General features: G+C 37.4%; 1 protein-coding gene across 3 annotated transcripts in view; it reads right to left on the reverse strand.

Moving 5' to 3' along the window:
- LOC136754889 (transducin-like enhancer protein 4) overlaps positions 1-10,893 on the reverse strand; it is a 70,131-nt gene extending 59,238 nt beyond the window's left edge. For all 3 annotated transcript variants that reach the window (XM_066711103.1, XM_066711101.1, XM_066711100.1), the window contains exons 1-4: positions 10,175-10,893; positions 9,557-9,654; positions 8,655-8,718; positions 8,317-8,361 (exon numbers count right to left, since the gene is read on the reverse strand). In XM_066711103.1, the coding sequence (XP_066567200.1) occupies positions 8,317-8,361; positions 8,655-8,718; positions 9,557-9,654; positions 10,175-10,219 (252 nt within the window). In that variant the 5' untranslated portion in view covers positions 10,220-10,893. The remainder of the gene's footprint in view (positions 1-8,316; positions 8,362-8,654; positions 8,719-9,556; positions 9,655-10,174) is intronic.
- Between the last annotated feature and the right edge of the window lie 4,542 nt (positions 10,894-15,435).

Consider the following 15,435-nt stretch of genomic DNA (forward strand, 5'->3'; position numbering starts at 1 on the left):
ACTTCATTCATATTTTAAGCCCTGGGTAGTAGCACCTGTCAAAGCTATTGTAGTCTTATCTGTTAAACTACTGGTTACCATTCATTAAATAATTTACAGGCATCCAGAGTGCAGTTAATATGCACACAAAGAAGTTTGACATGTAAACCTCACAAGGAACTAGGGCAGAAATAAAATTGTCTACATCCTGTCTTTATCTTTTTCTTTCTCCCCACAGAATGTTTGTCACATATTTACAATGGAATACTATTCGCAATCATGAGGACAAAAAATGATTTTATTATGGAGGTGGCAATAAAAAAAAAAAAAATTGGATTTATAGCTTCTGGTATAGCTGGGGGAGAGAAAGAAAGAAGAAAAAATGCAATTATATTTCTGAGGAGTATGTAAGAAAGCCCACATTTCTTTTCCCCAGATCACATCCACTCGCCTACTTAACTGTAGTAGGCTCGAATTGTTCATCAACAGACCTAGGCTGCTTTTGCTTGAGAGAAGTGTCAACCAAGTTTATCAACAAAGCACTAATGAGCAACCTCTAATTAGGCCGACGCATACTTAATAGCAATGCCAGAATACCATCTCATTTTGTTTGTGAACTACATGCTACATTATGCATTGTTTCGTGAAGTGGCAATGCAATCTTCAAATTTAGAATTTCACAGAAGCGATTCAAATTAATGTTGGTCCTATAACTCACAGATAATGAGCTCCATATCTGACTACAGAAAATTGATTGGGATAGAGATGAAACCTCAGCAATAATTACTCCAACTTGCAGGCCTTGTACTTCTAGGCTGCACAATGTTTTGTAAATACAATCACATTTTTGTTGGAAGGAATAATTAGAAGATGTCACAGTTCCAGGATACATTTAATTACTCTGTGATGCTTATTAATTCTGTGGCAACATATGTAAGGCAAATGGAAAATGGCCATAGTTCAATTTTTTCTGTTGTACCTATCCACTGGCTGTGTCTGCAGCATGTCCACTCCAAGCATTCAATATAATAAGGGGGTATGCCAGGTTAATTCCATAACACTACTGTATAAAATAATTATAAATCTGCAGATTATACACATCCTGCACCGATTGTGAAATAATGCATTCACTAACTGCATTTTAAATTGGACAACAGGCACTCATATACATTTTGAGTAGCCTATAAGGTTTAGGGTTTGGGGATTCAATGTAAATAAAGCTTTAATACAGAACATCATTTTTTTTTAAATAAGGATTCCTACTTAATGTAACTGAAACATAAAAAAACAAATCCTGTTGCTTGCTAAGTATGTGTATATGTTTTAGTTGAACTCTGAATTGATTTGAAACCATACTTTTGTCTTAGCAGGCAAAATAAAGAAAATCAGAGTTGGATTAACTAGATTCTGGATATTAAAACACTGTTCACCAACTGTGCTCTGGGCATTTGCGGTTTTTTTTTTACGCTAAATAAAAAGCACTGCATTTAATAGCAGATCTCTCTCATACTCATACATAAGGAACATGTACCTCTGCAGAGGAAATATTTATTTTCAACCACCAATATTAAATATTAGCTTTTCCTTCCAAAATATGTACATTCATTCCCTTAAATGGGATAAAAGAAGGAGGGGGGTGAACCTCATATGTTACGCCTGGTAATATATGATATTTGTTATCATTGTTTTTTAAATTCAGTTTAAACATGGCAAGTTCTTGATGCCATGTCAAAATATTTGTATTTATTTTCCATCACTCCCAATGTAATATATCCACATTGTTCCCTTTTGTACCAAGTTCCACTGTAGGCTAAGCTTGGTAAATAGTGCACCACTCGTTATAAAGGAACATAAATCTTTGTATCAAGACACACATGCGAAATTAGCTTTGTTACTTATTCAGCACAAGAGGCTGCATAAAGCAGTGTAAGCAGTATATCAGGAAGGCTGAATTTTCAAGAATCCAATTTACTAATATACTTAACAGCTTCTGTGTTGCTTCTACATCCAGATAAGATTCAGTTCTGGGACAGGTTTTGCTGCCCTTGAGTGCCAAATCACTCTTGTTATGAAGGCCTTTAACACAGATCACATTGCAAGTAATCAAGGTCAAATGACTGTATAAAAGGAACTTTTTTTTTTCTCTCCTCTCTGTTAAACCATTTAATAATACATCTATGAGATTAGAGAAGGTACTGTTCTAGGAGAGAGAGATAAAGGAAAGAATGCTTAGAAATCTCATTGTAAATCTCCTGATGCTTGTAATGTAATGTATGCAAGTTAGACATATCATTGTAAATTTGATCTATACCTATGACATTAATTTTATTTGTTGGTTTATTTTTTTCTTAAAAGATGTCGGATTAAAATTATGTAATACTCTTCTACAGTACCTTAATTGTAGCTTGTCATGTTATAACTAATTGATAGTATACCAAGTAGCAAAAATGGTAATTATTGTAACCATATATGCCTAGGAGTTCTTAAATAAATTTATGAACAGTGATGTTCTCCTAAATTACTTTTGGTAACCGATGCAATGTTTCAAAATTAAATTATACTTTTAAATAATTATTGTTCTCCAGTTACTAACATTGAGTACATACAATTAATCCACTAGATAAAAAAAAAAAAACTTAAAATATAGAGGGAATAATGTATGCATTGTGGCACAACTGCCTTGGCACAGCACTAAAGATAGTGGAGGTGACAGTTTTGTGCCCTTTCTACACGTTGGTTAGTATTCCTATTAAATTGCTTTTGCAAATATAACGGTGGCAGAGACCCTGTCTAGTACAAAGTAAAGTACTTCAGTGAATTGGAACCACAAAACTTGTAGTGTGAAGTATTAGTAAAACCGTAAGTCACCTCAGTCAGAGGGTTGTTAATTAGTTACTGTTTGCGAGTCGTCAAGGCACTCTCAAGTGTAAAACATTTATTAGAACTAAAGTTCAACAGCCAGTCTCTTCCACTAGTTATTTTAATAATCATCTTAAATAATGGCTTCTCTAAATCCCAGGAGCAAGTCACAAAACAAAGTTAGAAAACAACTCAGCTTTCTCAGATTGTGAAATTCTCCAGTGCATTTATTTTTCATAGCATAGCATATAGAATTATTTTTAAATGAACACAAAAACTAAATTCAAAAGATCAAACATTACGTACATTTCCCTTCTGCTTAAACCTTTAGCTACATGTTTGACAATTAAGTTTGGGTATATAAATAAGTAATTGATTAACATCATGTCTGTAACCTCCATGTGTGATGCTGGAGGCGAGTCCCTCGTTTTTCACAACCTTTTGATTGTCAGCAAGATTAATCCAACCCACAAACACTTAGCAGGCGGCAGACCAAACGTGCTGGATGCTAAAGTAAAAGGTGCTTACACAATTCCATTAATATTCAATATCCGCATATTTTTAAAGAAAAGAGACAAAGCAGTAAATTATTTAAATAATGATTTAAATACTTTGGTTTCCTTTAACAACTGAGCCACAGGGAGTTTGGGTTAAAAAAATAATAAAAAAAATCACCTCAAGCCCATAAGACAAATGCATTGAGGTTTGTCTTTTATTAAATATGCACAATGTTCAGAGCGAGCAAAATATTTTACTCTCACAAAAGGGGGAGAAAGCCATCACCAAAAAACAAAATAACAAAAATACTAAAATATATTGCATTGAACTTAATTTTCAGATTGCTCAGCACTAGTGTAATTAAATTAAGTGAGTATGGCAGGTGTATGAGCATGCCTTGAAAAACTGTTCTTGACCATTTATCTGTTGTGATTCTTTTCCCTAGCTGCATTATGTGTAGAAGCTCAATGTGCACTGAGTAAACATGCCTAAGAAATGAAAACAAGTGAAGTGTAAAACACAACAGGAAATTTACTGCAACAACACAACCGTTACCTGATTACTTTTCTTCCCTAGTGACCGAAATGCTAAAATGTCCACAAGCTATCTATACAGACTTCTTACAATTAATCTTGTCGTACAGTACCTTGTCCCCTCCCCTTCAAACAAAGAAAAAAAAAATCAAAGACAGCTGAAGGAAGGAGAAAAAAAAACAACAGAAGACTGTATTTTTCTCATTTCTTCAGGGTGTCTGCGTGACAGACATCTAAACCACAGTGCTGCACAAGCTGTATTTTTGGAGCTGATGCTTAAAGCCACTAAACATCATGATCAAGTATGTGGTTTACCAAAGCTATACAGTATGGGCTCATAAATACAACCTCATTCTTTCAACATTTTAGTCTTCTTCTGTGGGTACAGCCCTGTGTGTTCAAAGGGCCCTAGGGTTGGAGACCGTGCTTCTAATAGCTGAATAATAAATGATTAGCTATCATGAAGACTATACCATAATCCCTTAAACAAATCTAATCCTAAAGCAAAACCATTGGAATGTGGCGGCTGTCTGCATTTCTGCGTGCTGTGCTGTAAGTTTGTTGTTGCAAAAGCGATTAAGTTTTTCTGGTTGGTTTAAGCTATTTGCAATAATAGTTGGAACTTGCATGCCTGTTTATTCATGTTTACATAAATAAATGTGACTGTGTGTATCACAAGCACTGGTGATTGGATTTCATAAATCCAGATTAGGTTTAAGCACCTTTGTAACCCTGTAAAGCACTCTATACACTCTGAATGACAAATATACATGAGATCTGAGGACTAATTTAAAGACGGGGACAAGCTGCTATAAGATTACACTCTAAGGCACAGACCGTAAAAAAAAAAAAATGAACTAAAAGTGTGGTTTTATCGAGTGTGTTTGCTTGCTTGCTTGCTTGCTTGTTTTTTTTGTTTTTTTACTGCCCAGCCTTTTTTGACCTCAGTATATTTAGGAGTTAAAGTTCCAGCAGCATATCTTTTAATAAATGCTTCATTCTGATAACTGAGATTAGGCATCTTAAAAGCAAACATTGCTCCATCAACTGATTTAAATACAATCAAGGGTGTAGGTTTGGTTTGAACATTGGTGGGTACACAATAGTTTGGGGGGGTTGAGTCATGGTTGCTAGTGGGCTCCGGGGACAGGTAATCATGACTTCAGTAGTGTTCATTGTTTTTAAATAAAGGTAAACAGCTTGGTTTTAAGTTTGATATTAGGCCTACTTAATGTCGTTGTTTACAGTCTCAAGGTATCTCTGTCAGGACCTCAAAACAAATGTGTACTGCGATCTTCCCTCCTGCCCTAATCATTGTACATGTACATTGCAGCATATATTTAAAAGAAATCCATCAGTGTAGGAGAAACAAAAAAAAAATCCCTATCAGCCATTATTTAAATACATTACATGATTAGCATCTTCTCATTGTCCATTAATCAATTTGTTAAACTCATTCACCCCTGGAATACAAAATGTGTAAATATATACAGGCATGCACTATGATCAATCACTTCTTTTTGCATCTTGCTCAAGCTCCGGAGCACTTATTTTATTACCTCTCACTACTTAATTATTCTAAGCTTCCTCAATACAAGGCAGCCTTGATTTCACTTATTTACACATTAACTCTGCCCTTCTTTTGGCAAATCCAGTCTATTCCCAGTACCACGCAGGGCCTTTTATCTGCCCTGGACAGCATTTTCTCAAATAGATGAAGTAGATGCCGATTGATTTGCTGTCGAGCGTGGTAAATTAATAGCAACAAATTGCTGAGGGCCTCCATCTCACTGCTCCACCATGCTTCGGCAGTTTTGCTTTATTTGCTCCATGATGGGCAGCAGTCAGGCCTCTTCAAGTCAATTTCTTCTTAACAACCTGCAATACGTTTCAATAGTGAAAATAGAGCCGTTCCTTGTAAGTCAAAAATCAATACTCCTATTGCCCTTAGAAAATGCTAAACAAGCAGTATTGGCAATCCACTTGGTACTAGAGGGTATCAGATATAATGCAAATCCATACTGCTTTCCTCCTCGTAGTTATTACAGTTTGCTAAAAGGGTTCCTAATGCCATTTATCATCATTTACGATCGACTGGTAGAGCTATGACTATGATATCCCATCAGCCAGCCGGGCCCTTTCATTTCTATTCAATTAATATTTCAGCAACTCTGCTGTTGCCCGAGTCTAGTACTGAAATTTACATTAGTCTGAATGGAGCGTTTCACTGAGGCAGAGCAAAACAATTAAATTTAAGGTTATGTCGCCTGCTGCTACAAAAGCATGAGAGTCAGACAGAATTTAAAGAAACACGGTATTCCTTCTGACGGTTATGCATAACAAACACTGCATACATATCTAAAATTAAATTAAAAAGCCAACATTCTCTATCCTATATACGAGTAAATTATTTATTTTAATATTGAGGTTCTGAATTAAGATTCAATTTGACTAGTGCCAAAATGCATTGTCCTTGTCTTCTATAAATAAATGTCCACCGTTTTTCTGTTACTCATGGAAAACTATTTATTTTCGGACACACGCACATAAGCTATACACACACACACACACACACACACACACACACACACACACACATACGTATATATAGTGATATATATATATATATACACATACATACATACATACATACTACCATAAAAACTAAATACACACCCACACACAAAGACAAAGGCAGTGCACATCAATCTGAAATGGATACTGCAGCATTATCCTTTTTGTCAGTTTGCGAAGTCACAGTGTCTTGACTCCATCACAGACATCATTTTTGTTCCAGGAAGAAATATGGTGAAAAAATAAATAAGCTCTGGCCACGGGCAACCAAGACTAACTCGAGTTTTTATCAGAGAAACATACACGCGAGTTTCAAATATCAGGACCACCAATTACCAGCGTACCTCCAGTCACCCAAGGGAACCCCCTTCCAGCTCCCCACCCCTCACAGACACAAATCTAATAAGTGAATAAGCCTAACTTAATCTCCACAACTAGGTCCTATTGTGCCGCAGGGCAATCTCCCTGCATTACTGCCTGTTTCCCATTACAAGGGCAGCCAAAGAGTACAGGAACCAAGGTTGTCTGCCTAAGAAAACAAATAAAGACAGATATGCCTCTGTGTTTAAAAAGATCTGAGTGTAGAGGCTGTGTGTGTGTGCTGAGGAGGGCGCCTGCCAAAACAGCCTGGAATTTTAGAATGTGATAAACCACTGAAGGGATTTTTTGGAAACAAGTTAAACTTAAACAACCTGAAAATTATCCAACTTCAACTACAAATTGTCAAAAGAACTCTAAGGAACACTGTAATATCAACATCCAAAGCAAACATATGCCAGGGCTGACAGGCTGTGGTACCCATTTTAACAAGGCACGTTAACTACAGTAATGTTTACCTCAATGACTGATTTTCTTCATAATCTGCGAGGAGCTAACATATATGCACTGTTTAAAGTATTTAAAGGACAACTTAAAATAAACATTTAAGTTAAATAACAGGTAGCGGTTTTTCAGTTGCCAACATTCCTCTTTGAGTACATTATCCACAACCTTAGCTATATATTTAATATCAAAAGAAATAATGGCAAATGTCATATGTATATTACAAAAATAATCAAAACCTATTGAAGGTTCTAATATACATAAAATGTCTGATCCAGTGTGCCAAAAAAAATGCTCTTTGAATTCAGAAATATGTGATAACAGATATTTGCTTAGCGGATAAATGTCAGCAGTTGTTTTTTAAGTTATACCCCAGAGAATATTAGCTGGACATTTTCTCATCTGGGAATAGAAAGCAACAGTCACTCACGACTCCACATTACCATAACATGATCCTTAGCTTGAACTAATGGCCAGTCTAAGGGGAAGTAACATTTTGAACCCCATTACCTGCTCCTATATAATTTTTGATTTTATATAAATAATACATATCATATATAAAGACATAATATATAGTCAGTATAGTAGAGTAAGTCAATAAAACATTTTTAATCTTAAAAGTTCCTTCAAAAGGTACACCAACAGCTAATAATACAACACAATGAAAATGCATGCCACTGTCAACTATATATTTATATACTGGATAGATGGATATTTTTGTTCATGCACAGCCACATTCACTTGCAAATTAATTTAGATCTTATCACCACCACAAAATTGGCTCACTAAATGTGACGAATATCAAGTCTACAAATCAGTGCTTTCAAGTGCAATTACTCTGCATTAGAACATCTCAGCGTTGAAGCAATTTAGAGGACTTCTTTGAAGAAACGTGGTTTAGACAAGCTGTTTAGCTATCTTTTCCTTCCCCGTTTACACATCAATATCAATCCAGGTATGCTCAGCTTTCTGCCCGTTTTGTGTCAGTGAGCGAGAGCAGAAACAGAATAAACACTGCAAAATACATAAATATTTAAAAAGAAAAGCATACCTGTTTGTGCATTTCTATGTTCAGCCCATAGGACATCTCATAGTACTATGAAAGAAATGCAGATTTAAAATGCATTGCAAACAACAGAAATTTGAGATATTTCTCAACCACTATGAAAATATAACATTCACTTTTAGGTATGTTATGTTGATAAGCAATATAATAATATATACACAATCTGAACATGTTAGACTTCAGATAATAATACAAATATACATTTTAATGGCACCTGTATTACAAAAAGAGAACTCTCTGCTACATAACCCAAAGCAAAAATGCCATATTTCTCAAATCAGACAAATGCAATATTTAAGTAATTTCTTATGCTGTGTACTCACCATGACGTAATGTCGCTGCATTTCAGTTTTCTCACTGGCCAGCTTTTCACATTCCAGTTTCAGACTGCATAAATAACAGCATATGAGCAATTACACAAACTATATATTCATATATTGCAAACAACAACAGGAACACTTAGCCTATGTCATTTCAAAATGATGGGAACTGGATTGCATTGCATGATGATATTCAATACTGGATGATAAGTGGATGTACCTCCCGGATTCATCCCACCCACCAGCAACCCCATCACCACACACCACCACACACTGTCCTACACAACCTGTCACTGAATCATTTCGTTCTTTCAGATAGTGTTTTACAAGACCCCATTTCCATCAAAACAAATATATATTCATTACGTTTCCTTAAAAGGAAGCTGATGGGATGCACAGCATTTCAGATGCTGGTGTTTAGATAAAGAGTTCCTGGAAGAACGCGTTCAAGCTCATGGTGAAGAAAGGGAGTAAAGGAATGTCAAAGGATGGGGGGATTGCTTTTTTGTGTGGTTGTTTTTCTCTTTTTTTGGTCGTGCAACAATGTTTCCAATTACATGATCATCAGACCAGCGCTATGAAAAAGTCAGGCAAACTGTGCAAAGGAGGAAGGTGGAAAGCAATTCAAATAAGCGACAGAAGCGAGTCATCAGAAAAACCGCTGGGCTTTTTCTCCAGCATGGAAGCAAACCCTGAGCGATGCAATAACCAGCAGCAGACCACCTGTACTGGACTGATCGCCGGGTAAACCGATTTCAAACGGGCACCGTGCAATATCGCGGAATAAATCATACATCGTGTTTCATAATCCCCCTAACGTGCAAATGAATATGAATATACCGAATCTCTCAAACCACCCAATAACCAAATCGTGCTGTGCGAGACTGAAATGAACAAAAGTTTACCTGTGATACTGAGCTTGTAAAAACTGAAACTCTTCTTTGATCCTGTCACAGGACTCCGATATGGTGAATTTAAAGGGCTGGGCAGGTTGGTGGGGTGCCTGCAATTGAATTGAAGCGCAGCATTAATAAAGAGAGAGAGAAACCAACAAACAGTACATTTCCGCAAAACAACTCCTACCCCCTCACCCCCCCAGGCTAATCCACCCAAGAACAACAACACAAAAAAAAAAAAGAGAAACCTCTGCACATTTCCAAACCTCACCACCGGTTTTCCTCTCCAAAACCACAAACCAGAAAGGTTACCCACGGCACTAACACCATGAACACACCGATGCATACATGCTCCAGGACTACTACACCATTTCTACAGGAATCGGCTTGTCAGGTCTGAGACGCCGAATGGGGTAGATGATCCATCTGCACAAATCAAAGCTGGACAGGGTGAAGGAAACCACACACACATTACTAATCGCTGTTCACGACACAGTGCAGTGGCCGGACAATGCCGGCGATTGTCCTGCACGGGTGACAGCACGGAAACTGATACAAAGTGACCACGCGTGGGTACCAACAGCGCCGAGCGAGCAGCGTTTCTCGCGTCGCGTCCCTCGTACTTACCGGGTGCCTCGCCTGCGGGTACATCTTGCTCAGGTCTCGAATCATCAAAATGGTATTTAATCCTGCCACGATAGTCGAAGAGGGGAAACGGTAACTTGGACTGTGTGCACAAACGCGAAGGCGCTCACGGACGCGGCTCTCTCTCTCTCTCTCTCTCTCTCTCCTCTACACTTCACGCAGCGCCACTTTGTATCCGACTCTCTCTCCGCGCTGCAACATTCCCATGTGTTTTCACAGACCCACCAGGAAGTGCATCTGCGTATGTGAACTCGACAGGTTTCTGTCAATTTCTTCACAACTCCCAAGCGCACTGTTGTTGCAAGTGCTTTCGTGCGATGTTGTTGCGTTTTAACTCACAATCCCCGTTAGAATCCGTTTTCTTAATGTTCGGACGGTCACAGTCGTAATCAAAAGCATCCCATCTGTGTTCCGAAAAGGACTGGATTGCACCTTAATCAAAGGATTTTTTTTTTTTTGCCCCACTCCAAAGATCTCGTTTTATTTGATATGTATATATATATTTTTTTTTAAGTCTGTTTCCTCGATCGTCTTCTTCTGGTTTTCTAACTGCACACTTTTATTGTAGAATGTGTCTCTCCGTCGCACACATTTTAGGAACAGCAAATAGATCCCAGAGACTTGAGAAGAAACGTCTGCAAAGTACTCCCGCTACAGCTCTCACAACAAGCCTACTGTAGTGACTTCTTTGACCAAATTTAGAATCGGCTAGTCATTAGGATTCTGCTATATATTCACAACAAACAGCGAGAGTGCCCGTGGGCTTCTGGGTAATGTAGTCGTTCTACGTGGTTCTTTCCTCGACTTTCAAAGAAAACCGGTCTCTATAATAACTACAACTTCCTTATGTCTCCGCGAGTAGTCCCTAGGCGCGGCAGCCCGCTCTGAGGCGGAGCTCGTATTAAACACACCCAATCAGAATCGAGGACCATATTAGCCGCGCCCCGTTTCAATGTCAATCATTACACCTAGAGCCAATCCAGGAGGCAAGGTGGAGTTTTAACCCGGGTCCCCACGTGGGGGAATGATGTTTTGACCAGAAGCATCCAATCGCAGCTCGATGCCGCGCCCCGCCCCGTGAGGAACGCCCCTTTTTCGGTGACGTGCTTGCAAAGCGAGCTAGGGAACAAGGGTAACATTTGTTCAGCTGTCAATCAAAGTAACGTGGGGTCATTTCGTTTGCTGGTAGTGAAAACGACAAGTGGAATCTCTCCCATTTTGTTTCGTCTGTCCTTCGCCGACTACTAACACCGTTCGGAATTCTGGTTAATTAGGGTTGAATGTCCCCTTAAAGAGACAACATCCTTATCCGGTTTTTTTTCGAACCGCAGAGCTACCACACAGTGATCTATATAGACGGGCCCCATTCGAAGAAAACGACATTAGTTACCCTTCAATCGGTATGCTTACATTTAAATAATTAATCAACAAAACAGGGGGAAAGAAAGAAAGAAAACAACAACAGGGCGCATTGACAAAGACTCTGGCGAGATGAAACGGGTGGTTTAATCCAAGTCTTGTCTTGCATGAAGGTGATTTGTTCGGGCCTTGGGGACGTTAAAATATGTATGCTTTAGGATTTGCAAGCTTGTGTTGTCAGTGTGTTGGCGATGGGAGCATAATTGAAGCATTTGGGGGAGTGCGTAGCGGTCAGGTTAAATAATTGTGAATCAGCTGACATGTTGCGTCATAGCGAGTACGTAATTGCGTACTGTCCCCACGCACGGGACACGCATGCGCCAACGTGGTTCATGCATTGCGACTATAAGGACAATTCCGATATAATTCCACTGTCAATCACAAAATACAGCAGGCTGCCATCCGCTGGATCTGAAATAAGTACAGAGACAAGAGAAGCATTTTCTTGTCCCCTTTCCCCGTTATTTCAAACAGTATTGGTCCACCATCTCCATTTTTGGTTTAGATTTATGATACAGCCAGGGTTGTGTCCCCTTCAAGAGAAAAACAACTGGATAAAGCCCTGATCCCTACCCACCCACTACCAATCACCAGCTGCCATGATCCATTCAATCTGCAATAATTTGTTGTTTTTACACCTCCCTCTTTCACCGCCTTATTCGCAACTGAGTGATTTCTACCTCCCACCCCGGGGGCGTGAGGGTCACAGCCAATGCACTGGCCTTGCATGCCCGTACTGCACCACATACTCGGCCTAGTATGAGGAATGCAAGTAATTGAAAAAATAACTACGCTTTTTTATTGGAAATGCACCTCTGCAAACTTGACCTGTTCCCCTTTGTATGAAACAGTGCCATGCACATCAATTTAAATATTTATACGTGTGTTTAAATTAGCACTACTAATCTTCTGCTCAATTTAGGAAGCAGCATCACAAGTTAGTAATTGAGAAGCATTAAATTCTGACATGTAGGTCGACTGCTGCATTAGGAAATATATGATGTGTATTAAATTGTTCTATCTTTAAAAGTAATTACATTTTCTTTTGTCTTTTTTGGGGGGTGAGGTGTATTCGAGTTATATTGTGTTGGCAATACAAAATATGATTAGTTTATATTTAGTATAGTGTTATATGATTGTATGTAGGTCTATACTATGATCACGTACTGTCCTATATGTACAATATATATATATATATATATGTATATATATATATATATATATATATATATATATATATATATATACAATAATAATTATAAATAGGCTACTATGGCCTTTCAAATCTATTCCCTTTCATGCTGGGAAGCTGTAGTTGTTCTGAAATAAAATTGCCTTTTTACCATTCATGAAATGAATGAAGAAACATCCTCCAGTTGGGGAGATGTTGCTGTTATAAGACTGAAGTCTTCTAATATTGGCAATGAACACACAGAAACTCATTACATTCACACCAACAATATTTACTCCCGTTAGATTTTTCTGAACTTTTTCCAACTAAAACTGGCCTTATGGTTAAATGCTGGTGTTTTTCTCAATCACAGCTATATTTCATTATCAACAGCAAGAGTAAAGGTAAGCAGTTTAAGCACCAGAAATCAATCAATGCTACATTGCATTTTAAATTGATTTGTAAACAAAGATGATCAGCCACACTTAAAACACTAAGCACTTTATTGCCTTGAACAGATGTAATTATTATAGAATATGAATGTATAATTGACAAGTTATCTGAAATAGGCTGTACTTCATTGCATGTCTGCATAGCTGAATTTGCTTAAACCTTGTTTAACAATTGGCTTCCAATTACACTTTATTTTACAATTACAGCTTTAAACATTATTCTGGATTTCCAAAATTATGATTTTACAGTAAGAATGCAATGCAATATGACTAATGTCGATCACACTAGTTATAGTTTCATATAAAAAGTAATGAAACGCATTGCAAAATGAACACCACTACATATCTGTCATGTTGTGATTGATCTTTATTGTATTTTCAGTTTATGACATTGCAATTGTCTAGATTTGAAGTTAATTTACAATCTGTAGCATTCTTTATGGAAAATGCAATATTATGCCACTGTGATTTCTATGGCTAGTTAATTTCTACGTACCAAATACAGTGTGCTATTGAAAGTAGGTAATAAATACTGAATAAAACTAGAAGTTTCATTTTAATTCATGAGCCACTTGCACAGTGATACATATGGATCACATTTGGGATAAAAGCAAAAGCATGCTGTAACATGAAGCAGACTATGTGAATGTCAGAGTGAACCCTGAACAATGAACCTTGCTCCAGCAAAATCATAACAGTGGCCTCAGACTTGTGTCAAACCTCATCATGAAATAATCTCAAAGCATCTGACAGAAAAGTAGGTAATTCAACTCTCCTGCAGGTCAAAAGAATACTAACATTTCAAATAATTCAGATATCAAGTTTGGAAAAAGGAGAGAAGCATTTCCTTACATATATTCCTAGCTAAAGAGTCCCTCAAAGCAGGAGCATAAAAATATTAAAGGCTTTCTAAATGCTTACAATCAAACATCCTGTAATGGCCATCAAACTGGTGTCAGGTGAATTTGGTTGACACCTGTTAGAATATACAGTCAGAAAATCATAAATGTAACTTGGTCCTTGACAGTGTGCGGCCTGTTCTTCCCAGGTTTAAATATAGTGTAAAAGACAGCTAAATTGTGACTTCAGTTAGCAGAATACGCATTACTCTTCTCAAATAAAGACATATGATGTAGTTATAACGTCTCACATAAAGTTTGGAAAAGTTAGTTTGATTAATTATATTGTTGGTAAAGGTAACATTGTTTTGGACTGATGTATGAATCAACATCTACAGAACTAGAGAAAAACAGAAGGAATGTCTGTGTGGTCCACATCGAGTTACAGTCTACAAAGGTGTAAACTATTAAAGCCATCTTGAATAATAACCATTTGCTCCTCAGAAATAAGAAGGTCATGAAACAGCATTTGCGTGAGTGCCAGTAACAGGGAATAGTTTGGTAAATAAAACTTCATGCTGCCCCGAGCAGCTAAAAATACTGCCTGTCATATCAAACCGCCAATCAGAGGGGCTAACGATAACATCGTCTGTGAAACTGTATCCTTTAACAACAGCCAGTGACTTCCTGCAATCAAAACGGTGTTAGCATGGGGCTTGTTCAAATAAAAGTCACTGGACTGAGGCCAAACAAGGAAAAAAGCAATTGATAATGTGGTTTCCAGAACCCTCCCATCCATCAAATATGTCACTCCTCCATAATATTTTATTTCCCTTTGGAAGAAAGATCTTTAGAATTCATTGTGTGCACTTAGGAACAAAGTGTCCTTGTGCTTTTAGATAGTGCTTCCTTTTTCATTCTATTGTTTATTTACCCTGCACGGATCATGGCTTATTGTAATACATGCTTAACGGCCTTCCTTTATGTGAACATTTTTTTAGTACTTTAGTTTCAGAGTTCAATCATATTCCATTACTTAGAAATATGATAAGCTAATTAGAAAAGGCCAGTGCTCTAGCTATGGGCTAAAAAGGGATTAGGCAGTAATGTTTCATGGAGGAAAATTATGGCTGGTATATATTAAAAAAAAAAAATCTCAGAGAGAGTTTGGACTACTGAAATCATAAGCTGAATGTAACACTGGTTATAACTTCATCATCCATATCAAATAATCAAATAAATGTAGCCTTCTTTGCTTTGCTTTTTCTACCCAATTAAGCTCTACATATCCTCACCAAACATAAGCCTTAAAAAAAGATGTAACAATCCACATAATAATAATAATAATCATAATAATTCACA

Source organism: Amia ocellicauda, chromosome 8, assembly GCF_036373705.1.
Source record: "Amia ocellicauda isolate fAmiCal2 chromosome 8, fAmiCal2.hap1, whole genome shotgun sequence".
In the NCBI taxonomy this organism is placed as follows: domain Eukaryota; kingdom Metazoa; phylum Chordata; class Actinopteri; order Amiiformes; family Amiidae; genus Amia; species Amia ocellicauda.